The 25,472-nt window shown below is 37.1% G+C and overlaps 1 protein-coding gene across 1 annotated transcript; it reads left to right on the forward strand.

The window, feature by feature from the left end:
* The first annotated feature begins 1,085 nt into the window (after nucleotides 1-1,085).
* Nucleotides 1,086-2,109, forward strand: LOC144892837 (uncharacterized). Its single transcript, XM_078781164.1, has 3 exons — nucleotides 1,086-1,202; nucleotides 1,369-1,800; nucleotides 1,887-2,109. Exons 1-3 carry the CDS (start codon nucleotides 1,086-1,088, stop codon nucleotides 2,094-2,096), a joined length of 759 nt encoding a protein of 252 aa, XP_078637290.1. The 3' UTR covers nucleotides 2,097-2,109.
* The last annotated feature ends 23,363 nt before the right edge of the window (nucleotides 2,110-25,472 follow it).

The raw sequence follows: 25,472 nt of genomic DNA on the forward strand, positions 1-25,472 counted from the left end.
TTCAATGTGGAGTAGATGTCAGAAATATCGGTAGGGTTTATGCTAATCATCGGCATCTGCCTGGTCTTAGACAACCCTGGATGGCTACCTTTGTGATAAGCTTGCATAGTGCCAAGCCATGAGGCTCTAATAAACTTGAAATTAGTGATGTAAGTAGGTGATAAATGTTGCTTCTGGGACACCTCCGTTTAACATGGGAAATCCCTATCTAATGTCATTTACCCCCCTGTCTTTTTCAAAAATCATAAACACCTCTATTTCTCCCTCTATGAACCTATAATCCTTCTCACCTTATGAACCTATAATCCTTCTCGCCTTATGAACCTATAATCCTTCTCACCTTATGAACCTATAATCCTTCTCGCCTTATGAACCTATGATTTTCTTCCTTTATGAACCTATAATCCTTCTAGCCTTATGAACCTATGATTTTCTTCCTTTATGAACCTATAATCCTTCTAGCCTTATGAACCTATGATCCTTCTCACTTACATGTAAATTTTCCTCTCACCATCACTTTTCTTCATTTCCCCTTAACACCTCTATTCCTGACCCCCTTGGTCTTATGGGCCTTTTATTCTTACTATCAATGATCATTGTTGTTCATTGATTATATTCGGGTCCTGTGCCACACACTTTTTGTTAAGCTCCGCGCCACTTTTTGCTAAGCTCCGCCCACTTTTTGTTAAGCTCCGCCCCTGTTTGTTATGCCCCGCCCACTTTTTGGTAGGCCCCACCCACTTTTTACTAAAGCCCACCCACTTTATAAACTCTCCAGCATTACATTATTTTTAGTTAAGACATTACATCATTTTCTGTTGAAACATTACATCATTTTCTGTTGAAACATTACATCATTTTCTGTTGAAACATTACATCATTTTCTGTTGAAATATTACATCATTTTCTGTTGAAACATTACATCATTTTCTGTTGAGACATTACATCATTTCCAGTTAAGACATGCCCAGACTTGCCCACACTTGCCCAAGGGAATTTCCACAGGAAATGACACACCCAGTCTTTCTTATAAAAGGCACTAACCACACAGGCCTTTTCAAACACACTTTCTGCTTCACTTGAGAATGGACTACTATGCTGAAAAGGAGTTGGATAACTTTGACATTCCTTGGAGTCCTACTACCTGTGTGGAGCTCAACCTTCAGATTGATGAACTGGACTCGAACCTCTTATCAATGGAGGTAAGTTTATTTATTTATTTATTTCTTTAATTTTTTTTTTTTTTTTATTTTTTTTTAGATACGACTCGTGTAAGAGTCAGCAAAGTTTCTTTTAATATTCATAGAGCTTGATTTATATAAATAATAATATTGTATTAAATTAATACGTTGTTATTTTCTCTCACAGGAAATTGTATCTGAGATACAAAATGAAAATACCACTTTTGCCACAACCTGGGGTGAAATGATGATTGATTTGTTTGAAGACCTTTTGAACAACCAAGACCCACAGAACGAGTTCTACCTTGATGACCCAGCCAAAGAGTTATACCTTGGAGACTCACTAAATTTGGGAAAAACAAATTATGAGGTCTGCCTAGATGGTTCTAACTGTGGAGCCTACCTTGGAGACTCACTCAATTTGGGAAAAACAAATTATGAGGTCTGCCTAGATGGTTCTAACTGTGGAGCCTACCTTGGAGACTCACTAAATTTCATAAAATTAGGAAAAGAGTTTTACCTTGGAGACTTTGAAAACTGGTTTCGTTTTGGAGACTCTACCTGTGTGGAGCTAAACCTTCACCTTGATAAACTCGATTCAAATTTCTCATCAATGAAGGTAATATTTTATTTTAATATACATATAATAATTGTGTATTAAATGTAAAAAATAATTAATTAATACGTTGTTATTTTCTCTCACAGGAAATTGTATCTGAGATTCAAAATGAAAATACCACTTTTGCCACAACCTGGGGTGAAATGATCGATTTGTTTAAAGACCCTTTGAGCAACCATGACCAAGAGAACGAGTTTTACCTTGATAATCCAACGAAAGAGTTTTACCTTGGAGGCTCTTTGGATTCTAAAGCAATGAACAATGTTCTTTCTTTAATGACGTTTGATTTAAGGTAAGTTCAGTTGATTAATAATCAATTAAAGTATATGTTATTTCATTCAATATTAGATAAGTAATATATATATATATATATTTTACATGTATTTCAGCAATATCAAGAAAGTTCGGGGAAGAAGATGCTGGAAAATACTTTCTTCCCATTTCTACTTTTTCCAACTTGAAAGCCTTGAAAGACAGAATTGGAGGAAGAGGAAAAATATATATATTGAAATACGTATTAAAAAACATTTTAAAAAAATATTGAAATACGTATTAAAAAAAAGAAAAGGAAAAAAAGATTATGCTAGGGTTAGGGTTGGGATTTTGAATGTGAGGGTTAGGGATGGGGTTGGGTTAATGGGTTAGGGATGGGTTGGGTTAGGGTTGGGATTTTGAATGTGAGGGTTAGGGATGGGTTGGGTAAGGGATGGGGATGGGGATGGGTTAGGGATTGGGTTGGGTTAGGGTTCTGGATGTGAGGTGAATTTTTGAATGAATGTCAAACCTCACAGACTCATTTATCTCATATTATCATTGAATTGTTTAAAAAAAGTTGGGAAAAGATAAATAGAATTGGAAGGTCATACAAAGAGATGGAGTTAAGAACTTTTTTTAATGGTTGATGTAATGGATTCAGTTGTTTTGACTAACAAATTTGGTGTTTTAATGTGGGGGTTGGGTTAGGGTTTGTACATTATTATGACCCACTCACACACACACAAAAGTTAAGCCCCAATGAAAAAGTTGTGGGATTCTGTGTTTGGGGTTCACAGATTTAAAAACGTATCCCCATGATACACACAAAAGTTAAGCCCCAACTAAAACGTTGTGGGATTCTGTGTTTGGGGTTCACAGATTTAAAAACGTATCCCCATGATACACACAAAAGTTAAGCCCCAACTAAAAAGTTGTGGGATTCTGTGTTTGGGGTTCACAGATTTAAAAACGTATCCCCATTATACACACAAAAGTTAAGCCCCAACTAAAAAGTTGTGGGATTCTGTGTTTGGGGTTCACAGATTTAAAAACGTATCCCCATTATACACACAAAAGTTAAGCCCCAACTAAAAAGTTGTGGGATTCTGTGTTTGGGGTTCACAGATTTAAAAACGTATCCCCATTACATTTTATTTATTTATTTATTATTTTCAAGGGTTATCAGCTTTGTTTTTTGTAATTCCTGTGAATAAAATGACCCTAAGATTTCTTCTCCATTTAAATCATATAATTTGTAGGTCCAAGGGACTGTATCCATTACATCAACGATTTTAAATAATTCATTAGTCCATTTTTTTGTATAACCTTTCTCAAAATGGCTTTTCCATCTGTATATTCTTACAATATCACCAACTTTGAACTTCGGTTTTCTCAAATTAATCTCCTTTTCATATTCTAATTTTGTAAATGATTCTGATGGTTTTGATTTTGTTGATGAATGAACGGTATTATTGTAATTATCTACAATACCCTAAATTAAATACACCCATTTTTGAGAACCGAGTTGTGTGAATTTTTTATATAGCCTCTCTTTCAAAGTACGATTAAAACGCTCAATAACAACTGCTTTTCCTTCATTAAAGGTGCTGTATAATTTAATACCCTCCCCCTTAAGAAATTTCATAAATATTTTGTTATATAACTCTGTTCCCTCATCGGTCCACAGTTTCTTTGGTTTTCTTTTATCCCTATCAAATATTAGCTTAAAGGATAACATTAAAGTATCACCCTTTTTATTTTTTAAAGGAACAACCCAGGCAAATCTACTCCTCAAATCAATAACGGTTAAAGCATACCTGTATCCCCTGTCATTATTCAATTCAATTAAATCAGCGGACCATATGTAGTCAGTGTGTTTGGAATAAACCTTCCTTCTTTTAAACTTGGCGATTATAGGTTTGTGTAATTCTTCAGCCAAAAGCTCCTCAGTCTTGATGACATCATTAGAGCCTAATAGTTTTTTGAGGCTGAATAACCAAGACCAAGTTTCAATTTAGCATTTCTCAAATTTCTCACAATAAACCTATCAACTTTCTCTCTCAACATTAGATTTTGTATCAAAGACAAATTATACAACATTTCTCTGTCGGCTTTATGTTTTTCAGTCAACGTAGTGGTTTTCCCATAAGCAATATCATGCTTCATACATACTTTGTCAACCCTATTTGTAGGTTTAGACCAAGGTTTAGGATTGTCAGCCTCATCTAAACTTTTATCCAAGTTTGTTCCTGGGCCACAGAAAGAATACCCTGGAAGGTGTAATTCCCCTGGAATTCCAGTTGTTGTAAATTTGCTACCTGACAAAAACTTTTGTATGTCTCCTCCACTTTGACACACTTGACATATTCCTTTTTGATAAACTCTATTATTTTTAGCTTTAACATAAGAGATATTTTTAGATTTAGTTTTCTTTTTACATTTGAGACAATAACTCATATTTATTTATGAGAAAAAGTCCTACATAGTGCCAAAGCCTTTTGGGTTTTCAACATATACATTTCTATCTTGATTTTTAAACCATAAATAATCCTTAGAAATGGCTTCACTCTCTCCTCCATTTATTTACAAATAAAACTAACTAAAGTCAATAACACCAACATCATCAACTATATGTTGTATATCTGCTCTCTGAATTCATTATAGCAAATTTAAAAACCAATATGTTCGTAAGAGTCATTAATTCTTTATTTTCCTCTTCAGTGCGTTGAGATTGATTTATTTGCCGTAATACCTTCAATCTTTCATTAATCTCAGGAATGGTCATATTTTTCTATTTTTCCACCCTCTCTCTTTCCTCCCTCTCCTCCTCCTCCTTCTCCTCCTTTTCCTCCCTCTCCTCCTTCTCCTTTTTCTCCCTTTCATCCTTCTCCTTTTTCTCCCTCTCCTCCTTCTCCTTTTTCTCCCTTTCCTCCTCCTTTTTCTCTCTTTCCTCCTTCTCTTCTTCAACTCCTTCCTCCTGCTCTTCTTCAACTCCTTCCTCATCCCTTGCTACCCTTGAGCCCCAAAGAATATTATACATATACTCATCTGGATTTTGAGATATTCTTGTATCTATAATTATTTTTCTCATAATAGGATACCAATAAGATTTGTGGACGATTTCTAAAAGAGTTTTATATTTCATAACTTTGAGAAGTTCATTTTTATTTAATATTTTAAACAAGTCTCTATTTGTGGGTTTAGCAATATCAGTATAAGGCCAGTTTTTTATGACAAAATTTCCATGTATATGCTCCAAATCATAAGGTATGTAATACCGAGCACCCTTTTCTTGTAGGTATCCCTGAATACAAAAATTATAATTCTCTTGTAGTCTTTTTCCTGCCATTTATGTATCAGAAATATATGTGAGATTAATATTATAACAGGTAATACCACCCCATCTTCCCACTACCAAATTGGTTTGTATTCCTCGGCTTTCTATCCTTATCTCATTACCTTCCTTCTTTGTCATGTTAACCATCGCTATACTATCATATATTTTTCTTTTCTTAAAATCATGTATTTGTTGTTTACTAATTGTACTTCCACATAAATCCTTATCCTCACCAAGCAGATAATATTCTTCTTTACGAGACTGATTCAAATCATGTAGGTCTTCTAAGTTTATTGAAAAATACCAATTATACCCTAAATCAGGCATATCATACCCCCATTTATTGATTCACATATTAACTATATGTCCTTCTTTATAAAATTCAATTGTAAGCAGATAGTTAAATTGAATGAGGAAAGGTGTATGGTCAGTATAACCAGGTGTTGTGGTTGTAAATTTTACTTGTTTAACAAAACGTGCTGTTTTATTTAAAAATATATATTGTGATAAATCACTGAATCTAATTAAGTCATTCGCATCTGTAGGGTTTGGATAATTGATTAATTTATAAGTATTCTTCATATTAATATTTTTACTTATACTATATTTTTGTCGTTCAGCCTGTGCCTTTGTATAATAATTTGATAAATCAATATCCTGAGAGGATTTTCCAAAGATGGAGCCATCTTTTCCAACATAAGTCGGATAAAAGTTTTATCTAACATAAGTTTTATCTAATTATATTAGATAAAAAATGATATCATAAAAATTTTCATTATTGTTGAGTTGAAATAATACATATAAACATAATTGACCACAACATTTAGAATTAATTTCTTGAACTTGAAATGTTTGATAAACACCATTCTGTAAGAATTGTATTACTTCAACAGGCGGTGGCATACCATAACTATCAAAATAATATTTATCCTGACTATTATGAATACAAACCCAATGAGAACCATTCTGTGTGTCTAAATTCATAATAATATTCATTGTATTCTTGGACAACTTTTTTAATTCATCTCTCATACAAATAACCACATTATCAATTTTTAGTTTTTTACAATACTGAGCTAGTTCAATATTTGATGTTGTATTCTTTCCAAATTGTTTAAACCATTTATTCATTTATTTATGAGAAAGATACAATCCATTACCCCTTTTAGTTAGTTTAACACCCGCTTGAGTGATAGAGGAAAGCATATCTCCAACCAACAATCTAGCTTTATCAGGTAGACTTTCAAGTTTTTGAGCAAAATCTACAATTACACCACTTCCACTAATTTGTTTCTCCAACTCCTTGTTATGTCTTTCCAATTCTTTTTGAGCTTTTAGTTGTGCCTTCCTTTCGTTAGCAGTTTTTACCGCTGCTGAAATACCACCAGTCAATGCTCCCGCCGCACTTAAACCAGCAAATAAAGGAATTAGAAACGGGAGAAATCCTCCTCTTGACTCGTCTATTGAATATTTCTTTAACATAGGTTTTGTCATTTTAATTTTAAGTGATCCAACATCATTTAGTGTTTTCACCTGCTCTCTTGTGAGTAAAACATCAATTCTTACTGCTCCTTTTCTTTGAAATGTATTAACATTAATAATACAAGGCTTTTGATTTTGAATACAAGATGTTAATTTATCAAGATTGATTTGATTAACATATACCCCTACCATTTATTTATGAGAAAAAACCTATGTGATATTAATCATAACACCATTATCTGTATTAATCTGTAATTCTGTTTCCTCCAAAAGCAAACAATAAGCATCAACTTCTTCATTCTCTCCTCTTTCAATGTATAGAGAAGTATCCACTCTATTAGACTTTATAGTTTCCTTTTGAGAACTCAGGTCAATTGCGTAGATTGTATAAAGTTTTTGAAACGCAACCATATCCAAAATAGGTTCATTATTACCGTTGCTTTCACACACCTTTTGGTAAGACTTGTAGGCTTCCGCATAATCATTTTTTTCCCAATCAATTTCCAATCTATCTCGCGGATAAAATGTTCCATCAAGAGAAACCCGAAGTTGTTTCACCTTAGCATTATCACTCAGCGCATTATTCTTATCAGTACCCTCCTCTCCATCTGGTTTCTTAAAAATGAGCCATAGGTATCGTGGCTTTCCTTCAAGAACACCCAAATTCCAAGTGTAGGTAGTGTGTTCCAGTTTAACGTGTTGACATCTTCTTTTAAGGTATGATACATTTAGCGGTTTCTTTGAGTTAAGTCTTCTATTTCACATCTCTTCCGTTTTAAGATTAGGAGTATATTCACTAATATACCAACACAAATCATTAATAACAAATTTATTATTGTCGCCAAAAGCATTTTCAGCCCCAAAAAGCAACCTATTTACATTATCATTCCTTTGTAGTTGAAATCTAATTTTAAGACCATACAAAACTTTATCAAAATCACAAAATCCAAATATACCTTTGAGAGGTACAGCTACGGCAAAACTATTCTCTGCTTTTGTATCATCATTATACATTGACTTCCTTTGACTATAACCAGGGTCAGCATTTGTTCCCGTTGACATATCAGGAATAAAACCTTCAACAGCTCCCTTACCCATTCTATCACTAAACGAATATAGTGTAAATTTCATCATTTAAGATATAGCAGAGACATAATCAACTGCTTCAACCTCTTGTGTTCCAATATACAGGCGGACACTATCAAACATTTTCCAGAAGAAATCATTTACGAGTGTAGCATTAGTATTATTCGCATCCTTAGTGAATTTAAATTTACACAGCAAGAAACTATCAGCTATATTCAAGTAAGTTTGTTGATTATTTATTTCAAAACTTTTTGTCCCATTTGAATTCCAGTCTGTTCCTGTTATAGCATTTACCTTAAAATAGTCTTCCTTTTTAGTAGAGTTTGAAATGATAATCGTATCATCCAAATCATAGATACTATCAATCGCTTCCATACTTGTATTTATATAGCATTAAAATCGTTGAAACCCTGACCCAAGTATTTTAATGATTTTTTGTCGTTCTTGTGAAGATAGTTGAGTTTTACCTTTTTTTATTTCTTTGATTGCTTGTAATTTATGAGACTCCTTTTGAGCATCTTTTATACTCTTTATAGCACCCGCAACTGAGCCCACGGCTGAAGCAGTTGAACCAATTAGGTCTTTATGTTTAAGGATGGTTGAACCAATACCCATTAGAGTATCAATTATCCCATCTCCTTTATTTCTAAATTGATGTCCCACACCCCGTTGTCTCTTTGGTTTATAGTATCCTCTACCAAGAAACATACCTTCACCCTTATAGTATGGTGAAAGGAACATCCCATCCCCTGTAATTATTTAATATTTTCCCAACTCGTGTTTTCTCACAATAACCATTATTTATTTATTGAAAAACTTCACGTAGGTGAATTCTGATGGATATAATTTCATCATTAAAGGATATCATATGATTATCTTGGTCGGTTATCCTAAAATTTACTCTGTATATGGTTTTTCCTGACACAGGTAAATAGACAAGATTTTTTGGTTCCATATTAAATTTATAACCAATCGGGGTTGAGTATGCGCTGAATGAAAATATTGTATTTGTTCTTATTCCATCGTTATAAGCACCATCAATCAAATCACAATGAATTAATACTGAATTTATACCGGAGGATATTTGAATGACATTATCACTGTAAGACGTCCCGTTAGTTTCAATCTTTTTTGAAGAGAAACCCAATAGCTCTCTGAACAAATTTTCAATCGTGAAATCAACTTTATAATTATTTTTAAGTTTAATAGTTGATTTTGAAGTGTGTTTTTGAATATCTATTACAATATTTTTTGGTTCATCACCTTTTTCTTTCATAAGGCGAGAGACTTCTGAAGATATTTGAGAAATCTCGTAAGCACCGGGTAAAACGGTTATAGTTTTATATCCACTTCCTGGATTATAACGAAACTTGTTGTTTTTCTCTGTGATATTAAAAAGGGTATTGTAAGTCTCCATTGACAACAAAGAAGCCTCATATTCTTTTGTGGGGTCAAGTTGTAGTGGGTAAGGGAATGAAGCTGTGTAATCACTCGTTGTGAAATTAAAACTAAGAATTGTGCTTCTCATCTTATTTAATATCTAATAAAATATCTTTGTATTGACATTTATTAATTATTTTCATATTCATCAACTGATCTAAAATGGCGGATGCTTCATTAAAACAATTGTTGTTTCCAGCCTTCTTACTACCTAACAACAATAATAACCTATTAACTAATTGTGATGGGTCATTTGGAAGAAAACTAACACCCGAACCAAGCTTACTTAAAGCATCAATAATATGTTTCTCCTTCTCATTCTTCTTCCTTTTACCAGCAACAGAAACTCCATAATCAAGTGCGTTTAGCAACTCAATATACTCTCTATCTTCCTCTCTTTCCATATCAAGTGGTTCATCAAAATAAGGTGAATTAGCATGTCCATCTTTTGTTAGAAGAAACATTAATCTTGGGGTTAATTCAACATTTGGTTGGTCAGAACTTAAGAACACCAATTTATCATTAAATATCAATAACTTTTCTTTCACAAGATGGAACTGTGCTGGTTCTTCTGTTGGAATGAGACCTGCTCTGGTTTTTGAACCTTTCAAATATTCATTGTTTTGTAGAGCTTCTACAATATAATTGGAAAGTTTATTTACCATCTCAAGATGCCGAAATAATCCTTCATCATCATATTCTAATTCTCCAAGTTCTTGCTCTGTCATTTGACTGAAATCTTTGAGCATTTGAAATTTTTTCGGAGTAAATTCTACCATGGGAACTGTAGGTGAAATCGTTTGTTGAGTTTTTAAAAGTGGTTTAAAAAATTTCTCTTGTTTTCTTTCAAAGGCTTCTTCACCAGTTAGTTTCTGTCTCCTTTTCTTCTTTATGTCTTCCTGTTGCTTTACAACTTTTGAAACCAACTCTTGATGTTCTTTAAACTTTCTTACTCTTTCTTCGGTATTCATTTTCTGTATTTATTTATTGAAAAATATCATTTAGTATCTCATCTTGTTTCACAACAATATATTTATATTTTCCAATCGTGTGTTTCATATTATTTTCAAATTCCTTCTTACTACATAATGTAGAACAATTATCTCTCCAAAAATTATTTGTATCTATTGAATTTAACTTAAATAAAATAAAAGTATTAGCATTGTTTCTTATTGAGCGCCGAGGGAGTTGAAAATATGACTGACTAAGATAAATACAATTACAAGAAGAATGTCTCCCTCTTGTATAGTAGCTATCCATTACTGTTTGGTTTCTCTCATTAACACAATCATCAAAGATAACGAGGTTCTTTTTTGATTTATCTAAATCTTGGGGTGAAGGTATATCATCCGTATTATCACTGAGAATACAAGTTATGGGTTTTGGTTTCGGTTTTGATTTCTGTGTATCACAAAATAATTGTATTATATCTTCAATATTATAATCATTTAGTTTGTTTTGAAGTTTAAATAAACCTATAATGTCTTCCTTTTTAAGACCCGCATTAAAACCCTGTGAGAGTAGTTGATACTCGGGTTGAAAACTTGACTTTGTAAAAATTATTAAATTATCATAATCTAAAAAATTAGGGCTGAGGAGCATCTTTAAGAGCAAACAGGTTTTTCCACATCCGCTTGAACCGACTATTAGACATCTCAATGAATTTGGAAGATTTTTATGGTTATTAAATTTTATCTTATTTTCCCAAACGGGTAAAAAATCATTCATTTATATATTTGGAAAACAAGTCATCTAACTTTTTTTGAGTTTTTTGAGAAACTCTATATTTTATCCTGAGTTCAGGTTTAATTTCAAAATAATCCATTATTTTGTTTATATAGTATCTTGTATTAACATTTCCATTAAAAAATTTTTGAATAATAAATATCATTAAACCCTTATACATTTCCTCAATACAAATAGTCTCTTCCCTTGTAAGAAATGGTGTATTATCACCATAATACTTAACATTCATCTCTCTTATTAATCTTGTAAAGAAATTCATTTTTGGTTCTAATTTAAAAGAGTTATATATTTTTCTATATTTTTTATTATCATTAAGTCTTAGAGTCTGGAAATTCTAAATATCCTTCAGAATTTATCATATTTATAAAGTAAAATTATACTTAAAACAAAGTGCCTTTTTTAGAGGCTTTTTTAAAGATGAAACTGTGCTTAAAGTAAAACACCTTTGAGCTTTTCAACTCGTTTTATGTATATAACTTTACTTAAACTAAACGCAAATTTATTAGCTAATAAATACAATGTTTCAAAACACAAAAGACAAATTTCAATCAATCTCTACTTCGGTGGAAGATATAGAAAAATATGTCAAAGATGTTAAATTGAACAAAGATAAATATGGAAATTTTTGGATTAAACCCATAATGGAGAATAACATGTGTCCTTTTATTAAATTTACGGGACAAGCTATGTTAATTAATAACTCTATTAAAGTAAATTTGACAAAAGTTTCTCCACTACTACTAACAATTTACTCAAAGCTTGAAAAGGTCATTGATAAAGAAGCTTTGAAAATGAATGATAAGACCATCAACGATTCTAGAGGAAACATTTGTATATTCTTTAATAGACCCAAAGATGTGGGTGAAATTAATAATATGAATATTAGTGGTGAACTATCATTCCGTACTCTGATTATTAGAGATTATTTGAAAATAACATTTAATGTAAAAAATATTGTGGTTATTAGTTCTAATGAAAGAAAATATATAGATATTGATGGAAGTTTAATGGTATGTAAATGAGTGATATTAACCGTCAATACTCTGAGAGTTATTATACTGAGAGTCTAGGATCTGAAGATAGTTATGATACTAATAGTTTGTGTTCAAATGATAGTTATGAGAGTAGCTTTATTGATGACTCAGATAGTGAAATTGAAATTGATGAACTAGAGTATCTAAACTTTCTGGCTAATACATAGACACTTTACTTTAAGTAAAGTTATATACATAAAACGAGTTGAAAAGCTCAAAGGTGTTTTACTTTAAGTAAAGTTATATACATAAAACGAGTTGAAAAGCTCAAAGGTGTTTTACTTTAAGTAAAGTTATATACATAAAACGAGTTGAAAAGCTCAAAGATGTTTTACTTAAAGTAAAGTTATATACATAAAACGAGTTGAAAAGCTCAAAGATGTTTTACTTTAAGCACAGTTTCATCTTTAAAAAAGCCTCTAAAAAAGGCACTTTGTTTAAAGTATAATTTTACTATATAAATAAATATGATCAAAGCAACGTATTGCGACGTTTGTGAACAAGAATATAAACAATACAAAAGACACCTTAAAACTAACAAACACACATTTAATCTACTTCACCTACTATCTCCTATTCAGAAGGAAAAAAAACACTGTTCTGCATGTAATAAAAATATCCTCAAGAAAGGCTTCGAAATACATCTTAAAACAATTCTACATTTATCAAATTTTATCACAACTAAAAACTCTGATGGCGCATTCAAAGGACATATTAAAATAAGAGTCTTTAACTTCAAACCTCCTGAACCAGAGTCTATAGTTGATGCTGTAGAAATAGTTAAACCTGCTGTTCAAACGTTGATTGAAAAAACACTAAAAGAAATGAAACCACTTAAATTTTATATGGGAGTAAAATTAGAAATGACAAAGGACGAAGGAGTTATAAATACACCATACATGAGAACTGAGCCACACTTTATATCTTCATATCAAGATTTTAAAACAACAGGAGTCTATGATGAACTTATTAAACAAGAGCAAGATGTGGACAATTCAATCGTAGGCAGTGGATTCAATATAGGAAAAATTATTTACATAGACATTCATATTCTTAAATCAGATCCTCTAAAAACTTCTTCCTACATTGATTTACCCAGTGTTATCAAAAATAGAAAAGCAGTTATCAATATCAAAAATAAAGACAATAAATGTTTTCTCTGGTCTATTCTAGCACAGTTACATCCTCCACATTTTCATGATGAAAGAGTATCTCATTATAAAAAATATGAGAATACATTAAATACGAAAGATCTAAAGTTTCCTATGGCTTTAAATGATATTCCTAAATTTGAAAAGATAAATAATTTATCAGTTAATGTTTATGGTCTAACAGAAACAAACAGCATTCAGGTTTTAAAGCTTTCTGACAATTGTAAACAAACTCATATTAATCTTCTATATTTTAATTCAGAGGAAAATTCACATTATACATACATCAAAGATATTGCTAAATTAATAAAACCACAAGTATGTAAAAGAACAAATAAAATATATATTTGTTTGCATTGTCTTAACTTCTTCCTTACACAAGAAAGATTAGATAAACATTCAAATTATTGTGGTGAACATAAATCAACTGTAATCAATGTGGTGAAAATGTAAGTTGAACCCAGGTGTGACGCTCACTTAACCACTGGGCGATGTCTATAAGACATGTAGTGAAATTATACCAAGGTGAACCCAGGGTGTGCTCGCTACGGAAGGGGCGTCTATAAGACCCGGGACAACCGGGGCGCGCGGACACTCCAGCGGAACTCACTGTGACATAGTCCTGTAGTTTGAATGGTATGTACGCCCCTAAATGCTGCGCTGACTGTCCTCTCTGTTGGACCATTGTTATATTGAATCAACCATTGCTGCTCATGAAATACTCTGATTTTAATGCCTGTTGCATGCATGTATTCTTACAGGATGTACTACAGATCTAAATGATATTAAACCTACCCAGAGGTCAAGTCGTGTCAGAGCATGATTTTCACGACATTTAATATCATTTAGATCGCCGGAATGGCTGACCACAAGATGATCGTGGTACCGATTCTCGGAGCCGACCCTCAAGCTGAGGGATCAGCATCGGAGTTCACTCACCGGCTCCAAACGCTGGAGAATTACTTTGCTGCTCATGAAACAGAGCCCACCGCTGCGATAAAGCTGTCCGTGTTACAGACGAAGGTCTATCACACTACTCTCGCCACCGGTCTGCCTCAAAAGGACCGGATGCGATGGGGACCTCGCAAGCCTTTTGCGGGACCGCGTCGTCAAACCGCAAACTGCTCTCCTGAGGCCCGAACGCCGGAGCAGGCATGACGGACTCCGGCAAGGCGCCTGCAGAAGGAGGCCACTGGGAAATGTCCTGGGCCGCAACCCCGTCGGAACGACCGACCCGCTTGGCGCCGAAGGTACGAGTCTCGGCTGCTCGAAACGCTAACGGCTCCGTCCGAGAGAATCATCCTAGATTTGCGTGCCTCGGCCCGAGATGAGATTCCCACGCGAGTGATCACGACTCCCATGTCGGCCATGCCTCCACACGGCCGGCACACTCCGACCACTCGCTACTCGGTGGAATCGCCTCCTCCGCGCGGGCCGGCACACTCCGACCACTCGCTGCTCGGTGGAATCGCCTCCTCCGCGCGGATCGCGCACTACTCGTCGGGATCACGCCGTGCCTCAAACGGCCGGCTCACCCTGACCACTCGCTTCTCGGTGGAACCACCTCCTCCACGCGAATCGCGCACTGCTCGTCGGAATCACGCCGTGCCTCACACGGCCGGCTCACCCTGACCACTCGCTTCTCGGTGGAACCACCTCCTCCGCGCGAATCGCGCACTGCTCGTCGGAATCACGCCGTGCCTCACACGGCCGGCTCACTCCGGCTGCTCGGGCACTGCGCCCTTCGCGGGCACCACTCTGCGAGGCCGGCGATTCTGATCGCGGCTCGTCGAAATCCCACCTACATGTGGCTACTCAACGAGGCCGGCGAACTCCGCTGCCCGGAATCGCCTCAATAGAGGCTCGCTTGGCACCATGCGAGGACTCGTCGCAGCACGGATGAGTTTCGCCCGGAATCGCCTCAATGGAGGCCCGCTTGGCACCATGCGAGGACTCGTCGCAGCACGGATGAGTTTCTAAGGACGTCGAGCGGGACCTTCATAGCCTTTCACGACACTCGGGCTTATGCTTATGATAGATGATCGTATACCATGTGTATTCTATATGGCTATCTATGTCTAAAACTCCGGACAAAACACGGCCCGAAAGCTAAACAAACGAGACGCTACTTCAGGGCGTGATATGTATTCGATCCTTTGCCCCGAAAGCTAAACAAACGAGACGCTACTTCAGGGCGTGATATGTATTCGATCCTTTGACCCGAAAGCTAAACAAACGAGACGCTACTTCAGGGCGTGATATGTATTCGATCCTTTGACCCGACAGCTAAACAAACGAGACGCTACTTCAGGTCGTGCAGTCTATCGCTGCCAAGCATGCTCGCCCTCTCGACTCGGCGAAGCCGCACTGGTTCAACGGGCCGAGCTCAACTTTCGGTTTCCCTCGTACGCGATGTGCCCGAGATAATACTTTCACTCGTCGGCCGGGTTCGTATTCCGTACACCGATCTCGAGCCCGCTCGAATGCTGCTGCCCAATGGACACGAGACTTTAGATTTCGGAGTGCTACTTTACTCCGTCTGGGGATACCGCTCAGCTGGAACTTGCCGTCAAACCCGCCCGCACGCGCCCGAACCAATTGATGACGTCATCGACTAAATCACGCGTTTGCTTTACAGCACCATTTAACTGTTTCCCGCGCTTGCGTCATCAGAGTTCGTCTACCTGGGTACCTCTACAGATAGCAGAAATACTCAATCTGACCGCCCCTGCCCGAAAGTGCGTGTCATAACGTGGCGGCCTCCGAGGGCGACTAGCCAACATCGCGGACTTATGCCGTTAATCGATAAGGCACGGGGCATTTGGGGGTGCACGGTGACCCCATGACACGGTGACATTGAGCGTTGCGCCCGACTCCCTCGTCTCCTGAGCAAGCCACGTGGGCACCGGCCCGCCGGATCGCCCTTGACTCTGGGCTTGTTGCTTCTAGGACAGGTCCTCCTGGCTCGCCTCCACACATTTCGAGACTGCGAGACGCCTCGCCCGGCCGCTGCCTGATTGCGTTCCCTCTGACCCAGACTGTGAAGGTCGCTCGACTTCAGTGCGCGATGCGCGGCTGTTATCTCACACTTCACGACGGGGGGGGGGGGGGGGGGGGATGGATGAGTGAGGGGGTGAGATGATAATCCATCCAGGCCATCCTCTCGGATGTCATGATAATCCATCCAGGCCATCCTCTCGGATGTCGATCCATCCATCTGGGCCATCCTCTTGGATGTCGATCCATCCATCTGGGCCATCCTCTTGGATGTCGATCCATCCATCTGGGCCATCCTCTTGGATGTCGATCCATCCATCTGGGCCATCCTCTTGGATGTCGCTCCATCCATCTGGGCCATCCTCTTGGATGTCGATCCATCCATCCAGGCCATTCTCTTGGATGTCAATCCATCCGGGACGTTTTCCATTTCTCGATCTCGACGTTTTCTCTCCGGGACACTCCCTCCGGGACGGTAGCCGGTATAGCCGATCTTCTCTGATCCTCTGCGCGCTGTGCTGCTGGTCGGGAGATTCTGCGCGCTTCGCTGGGAAGGTGCATTTCGGTCGTTTTGTGCGTCATCGTATCTGCCATGCCGGTCGTTCGGGCAGCCTGTCGTTCGGGCAGCCTACGGAGGGCACTCGTGGCAAACGTTTTGCTTGAACCTATTTGCCGGAGCTTGTAATTCGTACGCGCTGCCGTCAGAGAGCGCTCGAGTCTCGTGATTTCAAAACAGGGGGACTCCGGGGTATCGCGTAACTCTCGTTATGGCTCTCGTCGGTTCTCTCCCTCGGCAATTCCATGACATGGATCTATTGTGGATCGACCATGTACCCTTGGGAGCCAAGGCAGGTACAGACTTACTGTAATGGACTTACTGTAGTGGCCTCCTGTCATGTAATCTTACTTACTGTTACAACTCCTAGGCTGGTACAGACTTACTGTAATTGACTTACACTGTCATGGCCTCCTGTCATGTAATCTTACTTACTGTTACAGCTTACTGTAAAGAGGCTTACTGATTTACACATCTTCCACATCGACACATCTTCCTGTAATGTGTTGCCTTGCGACGAATAGACATGGCTTACTGGTTTACACATCATCCACATCGACACATCTGCCTGAAATGCGTTGCATTGCGACGAATGGACATTCGCTCTTCGACAAGGTACACCTTATGTAATGAGTTGCATATCGCAAAGGTACACCTTATCCAGCACATAGGCCAGTGAGACTAGCCTATTGTGACCCACAGGCTCATCGTCTGCCAGTATCGGACATGTTTGCTAACCAGGCTATGAGTGCGCCTAGAGAACATCTGCCGTCCCTCCCTTCGCCTGATACACCCCTGCCTGCAGCGGTGAGGGCACTGAGGTGCCCCTCCGACACCTGCCTCCAGCGGCTACTCCGAAGCAGGGGACTCCGGATTTGGGGACGACGTACCCGGTAGTTTCCGAACCTGTGCTGGCAGGGTAATTCGCCACACTGACCTCTACGGATGGACCGACTGACCTGTACTACTGATAATGGATTTGTTTCGTATAGCGCTTTCCAGGAAGCCATAAAGACGCTTTGACAGTGTGCGAAACATAACACAATGGCGCAAAGACAAGAATCAATAGGGATATTTCTTTGACACCCTAATAATGATATAATGACTTCCTCTACCTATTAATGCTGACGCGCGCTCGCTTCCTGCCTAGTGGCAGCCTAGTTCTAACGGTGGGGAGAATGTGGTGAAAATGTAAGTTGAACCCAGGTGTGATGCTCACTTAACCACTGGGCGATGTCTATAAGACATGTAGTGAAATTATACCAAGGTGAACCCAGGGTGTGCTCGCTACGGAAGGGGCGTCTATAAGACCCGGGACAACCGGGGCGCGCGGACACTCCAGCGGAACTCACTGTGACATAGTCCTGTAGTTTGAATGGTATGTACGCCCCTAAATGCTGCGCTGACTGTCCTCTCTGTTGGACCATTGTTATATTGAATCAACCATTGCTGCTCATGAAATACTCTGATTTTAATGCCTGTTGCATGCATGTATTCTTACAGGATGTACTACAGATCTAAATGATATTAAACCTACCCAGAGGTCAAGTCATGTCAGAGCATGATTTTCACGACAATCAATATGCCTAAAGAAGGCTCAAAGATCACATTCAAAGATGAAAAGAAAAAGATCAAACATCCATTTGTTATATATGCTGATTTTGAAAGTATTCTAGAAAAAATAGATACTGCTTCTCCAGATCCAAAAGAATCATACACAAATAAATATCAAAAACATACTCCTTGCGGTTTTTGTTATTATATCAAATCATCCGTTGGTGATAAATATAACAAGTTAGAGGAGTATAGAGGCTCAAATACCCCAGAGGAGTTTGTGAAACGACTAGAAAAAGACTGTGTCCGATTAACCAAGATAATGAGAGAAACCAATAAACCAATGTCCTTGACGAGTGAACAGAAAAGGGAATTTAGAAAAAACAATGTTTGTCATATTTGTGAGGAAAAAATTGGTGAAGGTCTAAAGGTTAGAGATCATTGTCATCTCACTGGTAAATATAGAGGTCCGGCTCATCAAAGTTGTAATATTAATTATAAACTCCCCTCTTTCATTCCTGTCTTTCTTCATAACAACGCTCATTATGATACGCATCTATTTATTAATGAACTTTCAAAGACATCTGGACACATTTCAGCAATTCCTAACATGGATCAGAAATACATTTCATTCACAAAAACAATTCACACATCTCCCATTACTCATATCAGATTTCTTGATACATTTAAATTCATGGCAAGTCCATTGGCTAACTTGGTTCAAAATCTAAAAGAGTTTCCATGTCTTTCAGAGTATTTTTCAGATAAAGATTTTCTAACACAAAAGGGAATTTACCCCTATGACTATATGGACTCATTTGAGAGATTCAATGAAACACAACTTCCTTTAAAAGAAAATTTCGATAACAAATTAAACAACAGTCATATATCTGATAAAGATTATGTACACGCACAAAATGTTTGGGAAAAATATAACATCAAGAATCTTGGCGAGTATCACGATTTGTATCTCAAAACTGATGTGCTTTTATTGGCCGATGTATTTGAAGCCTTTAGATCTGTTTGTCGCACTGGATATGGATTGGATCCTGCTCACTACTACACAGCACCTGGATTGGCTTGGAGCGCGATGTTGAAAATTACAAAACAAGATTTGGATTTGATAACCGATGTCGATATGCTTTTGATGATTGAAAAGGCAAAAAGAGGTGGAATTTCACAAGTATGCTCGAGCAGATACGCAAAAGCAAATAACAAATATCTTCCAAATTATGATTCAACGAAAGAGAGTTCTTACTTGATGTACTATGACACAAACAACTTGTATGGCTGGGCAATGTCTCAAGCTCTTCCTTATGGGAAACTAAGTTGGGTAAAGGAAAAAGACTACACAAAGGTTTTACAAGATGTATGTATCTCTACACAAAAAGAATTGGATGATTCAAAGGTTGGTTATTATTTTGAGGTCGATTTAAAATATCCTGAAGAACTTCATATCAAACATAAAGATCTTCCATTTGCTTGTGAGAAAGAAAGTCCAAAGAAAGAATGGTTGAGTGATTATCAACGATCGTTTGATATAGGTGAATCAACAGAAAAATTACTTACTACATTATATAACAAGAAAAATTATGTACTACACCAAAGAAATTTGCGACAATATTTATAAAAAGGTCTAAGAGTAGAGAAGATCCACAGGGTTCTAAAGTTCAATCAAAGTCATTGGTTAAAGGGGTACATTGATTTTAATACACAAAGAAGAACAGAGTCAAAAACAGATTTTGAGAAAGACTTTTATAAATTGATGAATAATGCGGTCTTTGGTAAGACCATGGAGAATGTGAGGAAAAGACAAAATATCAGACTAGCAACATCTTGGGAACAAGCATCAAAATTAATTAATAGACCGAGTTTTACTAGAGCTGAGGTCTTTACTGAGAACTTTTGTGCGATCCATTTGGTTAAAGAGAGTATTGAAATGGACAAACCTATTTACATTGGAACATCAATTCTTGACTTGTCAAAGTCATTAATGTATGATTACTTTTATATTAATCTAAAATCAAAGTATAAGGATAATGTGTCATTGTTGTATATGGATACTGATAGTTATATTTTGAAAATTAATACTGATGATGTTTATTCAGACATGAAAAAGGACATTAATATCTATGATACAAGTAATTACAGTCCAGAGAGTGAGTTGTTCTCTTCTAAAAATAAAAAGGTGATTGGAAAGTTCAAGGATGAATTGGGAGGAAATGTTATGAGTGAATTTGTCGGATTGAGGTCGAAGGCTTATGCTTATAAATACATTGTGAATAACGTTGAAAAGCCTGATAAGAAGTTAAAAGGTGTAAAGAAAAATGTCATTAAAGAAACAATAAACTTTAAGGATTATTATAACTGTTTAACAACAAAGAAAGAAGAGTTTAGAAAGATTAATGGAATAAGAAGTTATAAACATCAATTATATTCAGAAGAGGTGAATAAGAAAGCATTGGGGGCTTTTGATGATAAGAGGTTTATTTTAGAAAATGGAATTGATAGTCGCTCTTATGGTTATATAAGTATATAAGTGATAAGATATATAAGTGATAAGATATATAAGTGATAAGATATAAGTGATAAGATATATAAGTGATAAGATATATAAGTGATAAGATATATAAGTGATAAGATATATATAAGTGATAAGATATATATATAAGTGATAAGTTAAAAAGGGGGGTTAGGGATTTTAACGGGCTACCGCCGCCTTTTTTACTATTATATAAATGATAGAACCAAGTATCAACCAGACTAAAGAGTGGAGGTGTAATCAACCTTGGTATATAAATGGAAAACATAACGAATGTGAAAAATATCAGATTCAAGAGGTTGAGAGAATCACTGGTCAGAAGGTTCTCAAGATGGATAAAAGTATTCATTTGTTAAGTGGGGTAATGGAGGGCGGGAAGAAAAATATATTAGAGTGGAGTGAGAACTTTAATGGTTATCAATCGGATAATAAATATTATAATTTTAAAATGGTATGTGGGAGAGGAGGAGGTCAAACAAGAACCCTCCGTGAAACATACCACTTTATACTTTCACAACAAAAGGTTAAGGAACCTGTATACTTTATAAATATACTTGATGGGGATGAGTTCTATAGGAGAATGGAACTCTTTAAAAAGTTAGAAAGAGATAATATATTTATAGGCTCATTAGTAGAGTGGTCTAAGGAACTACATTAAGGGGCTAGTGGGGGAATAGGGTAAAAATTACATGTAAGTGAGAAGGATCATAGGTTCATAAGCCTAGAAGGATTATAGGTTCATAAAGGAAGAAAATAATAGGTTCATGAGGCTAGAAGGATTATAGGTTCATAAAGGAAGAAAATCATAGGTTCATAAGGCGAGAAGGATTATAGGTTCATAAGGTGAGAAGGATTTATAGGTTCATAAGGCGAGAAGGATTATAGGTTCATAAGGTGAGAAGGATTATAGGTTCATAGAGGGAGTAATAGAGGTGTTTATTATTTTTGAAAAAGACAGGGGGGTAAATGACATTAGATAGGGATTTCCCATGTTAAACGGAGGTGTCCCAGAAGCAACATTTATCACCTACTGATGTATTTCACAGTAAGTCAATAGCCCAGGTGGTATTGTTTATTTGGCACTAATGTAATTATTTAAGCATCAGCTTTGAGTCATAACTTCCCTTGTGGGAATTAATGTTAGTTTTTTTCCTGTTTCTCCTATTTCCCTTGCAGTAATTATGTAGTGGTCATTTTAGAATATATAGTGCGGTACCAGGAAAAAACAAAAACAAAAGGTTTCACTTCAGCAATCAATAAAAGTATTGCATAAAACATTTTTATCATCTTGTAAGATTATTTTCAAAATGTCATAATGACAGGTAGATTATTTCGACATTTTAGGGGAAATACCAGACAGGTTTTTCAAGGTTCCCATGCATCAATGCTGGTCAACTTACTTTGGTAAAACATATATATATATATATATATATATATATATATATATATATATATATATATATATATATATATATATATATATACATATATATATATATATATATATATATATATATCAAAGTATATCTTCAGTTCTCCAGCTTTCAATGAGCGCACATAATGACGTCACTGCCATGTAAATACGCTCTGCCTGTCAAGCTCTCAAGAGAACCCTCCGACAGAGCAGAATTTTGATCTTAGTTCAGATACTGTCATAAGAGTATGTAAAACTCACAGTTACCGAAGTGGATTCGCCCTTTTGGGGCTCATCAGGGCAACGCAGTGAGTCCTGCATACACTTATGACTGAAAACTCCTGCACACACTTATCGCTGCAAAACCACTTTTTGCCCTCATGTTAGTGTTGAAAACCACGTTCCACACTTGTGTTCGTTTTGCAACACCACTTTCCGAACTCGTGCTCGTGTTGAAAACAACTTTTCACACCTGCGTTAGCATTGAAAACCACTTTTCGCACTTGTTTTTGTGTTGCAAAACCACTTTCCGCACCTGCGCTCGTGTTGAAAAGCACTTTTTGCACTTGTGCTGGCATTGAAAACCACTTTCCACACATGAGCTAGTGTTGCAGAACCACTTTCCGCACTTGTGCTGGCATTGAAAATCACTTTTTGCACTTGTGTTAGTGTTGCAAAAACAAATTTCCACACTTCTGCTGGCGTTGAAAACCACTTTCAGCACTCGTTCTCGTGTTGAAAACAACTTTTTGCATTTGGGTTAGTGTTGCAAAACCACTTTTCACATTCGTGCTAGCATTGAAAACCACTTTACACACAAGTGTTGATGTTGAAAACCACTTTCCGCACTCGTGCTAGTGTTGAAAAACACTTATTGCACTTGTGTTAGTGTTGCAAAACCACTTTCGCCCTTGTGTTAGTGTTGCAAAGCCACTTTTCGCACTTGTGTTAGTGTTGCAAAACCACTTTTCGCACTTGTGTTAGTGTTGCAGAACCACTTTTCGCACTTGTGCTGGCATTGAAAACCACTTTTTGCACTTGTGTTAGTGTTGCAAAACCACTTTCCACACTTGTACTGGCATCGAAAAGCACTTTTCACACACGTACGAGGATTGCAAAACCAGTTTCCGCACTTGTGCTGGTGTTGAAAACTACTTTTCGCACTTGGCTTAGTGCTGAAAAGCACTTTTTGCTCTTATGCTAGTGTTGAAAACCACTTTTCGTGCTCCTGTTAGTGTTGCAAAACCACTTACCGCACTCGTGCCAGTGTTGTAAACCATTATTCGCATTTGTGTTAATGTTGCAAAAACCAATTTCCTCACTTATGCTGGCAGTGAAAACCACTTTCAGCACTCGTGCTGGCATTGAACACCACTTTACACACAAGTGTTGGTGTTTAAAACCACTTTCCGCACTCGTGCTCGTGTTGAAAACCACTTATCGCACTTGTTTTAGTGTTGCAAAACCACTTTCCGCACTTGAGCTAGTGTTGCAGAACGACTTTCCACACTTGTGCTGGCGTTGAATAGCACTTCCTGCACTTGAGCCTGTGTTGCAGAACCACTTTCTGCACGTGTGCTGGCGTAGAAAACCACTTTCCGCACTTGAGCTGGTGTTGCAGAACCACTTTCCGCACTTGTGCTGGCGTTGAAAACCACTTTCAGCGCTCGTTCTCGTGTTGAAAACTACTTTATGCATTTGTTTTAGTGTTGCAAAACCACTTTTCACACTTGCACTCGTGTTGAAAACCACGTTCTGCACTTGTGCTGGTGTTACAAAACCACTTTCCACAATTGTGCTGGCATTGAAAACCAATTTCCGTACTTGAGCTGGTGTTGCAGAACTACTTTCCGCACTTGTGCTGGTGTTGAAAAACACTTTCCGCACTTGAGCTAGTGTTACAAAACCACTTTCCACACTTGTGCTGTCATTGAAAACCACTTTCTGTACTTGAGCAGGTGTTGCAAAACTACTTTCCGCACTTGTGCTGGTGCTGAAAAACACTTTCCGCACTTGAGCTAGTGTTGCAGAACCACTTTCCGCACTTGTGCTGGCATTGAAAACCACTTATCGCACTTGTGTTAGTGTTGCAAAACCACTTTTCGCACTTGTGTTAGCGTTGTAAAACCACTTTTCGCATTTGTGTTAGTGTTGCAAAACCACTTTTCGCACTTGTGCTAGTGTTGAAAACCACTTTGCACACTTGTGCTGGCATTGACAACTACTTTTCACACATGTGCTAGTATTGGAAAAACCACTTTCCACACTTGTGCTGGCATTGAAAACCACTTTTCGCGCTTGTGTTAGTGTTGCAAAACCACTTTCCGCACTTGGGCTGGCATTGAAAACCACTTTTCACACATGTTCTAGTATTGAAAAAGACACTTTCCACACTTGTGCTGGCATTGAAAACCACTTTTCACACTTGTGTTAGTGTTGGAAAACAACTTTTCGCACTTGTGCTGGCGTTTGAAAACCACCATCTGAACTTGAGCTGGTGTTGCAAAACCACTTTCCACACTGGCACTCGTGTTGAAACCCACGTTCTACACTTGTGCTGTTGTTGAAAACAAGTTTTCGCACTTTGGTTGGTGTTGGAAACCACTTTTTGCACTTGAGTTAGTGTTGAAAACCACTTTTTGCACTTGAACTAGTGTTTAAAACCACTTTTTGCACTTGTGTTAGTGTTGCAAAACCAATTAACGCACTTATTTCGTGTTGAAAATCACTTTTTGCACATGTGCTAGTGTTTAAAACCACTTTTCGCACTTGTGTTATTGTTGCAAAAACCACGTTCTACACTTGTGCTGTTGTTGAAAACAACTTTTCGCACTTTGGTTGCTGTTGGAAATCTATTTTTGCACTTGTTGGTGTTTAAAACCACTTTTTGCACTTGTGCTAGTGTTTAAAACCACTTTTTGCACTTGTGTTAGTTTTGCAAAACCAATTAACGCACTTATGTTAGAGTTGAAATACACTTTTTGCACTTGTGCTCGTGTTGAAAAAAACTTCCCACACTTGTATTGGTGTTGAAAACCACTCTCCGCACTAATGCTCGTGTTGAAAACCACTTTCCGC

The sequence above is a fragment of the Myxine glutinosa genome, chromosome 7, assembly GCF_964187855.1.
Source record: "Myxine glutinosa chromosome 7, kmMyxGlut1.1, whole genome shotgun sequence".
Taxonomy (NCBI): domain Eukaryota; kingdom Metazoa; phylum Chordata; class Myxini; order Myxiniformes; family Myxinidae; genus Myxine; species Myxine glutinosa.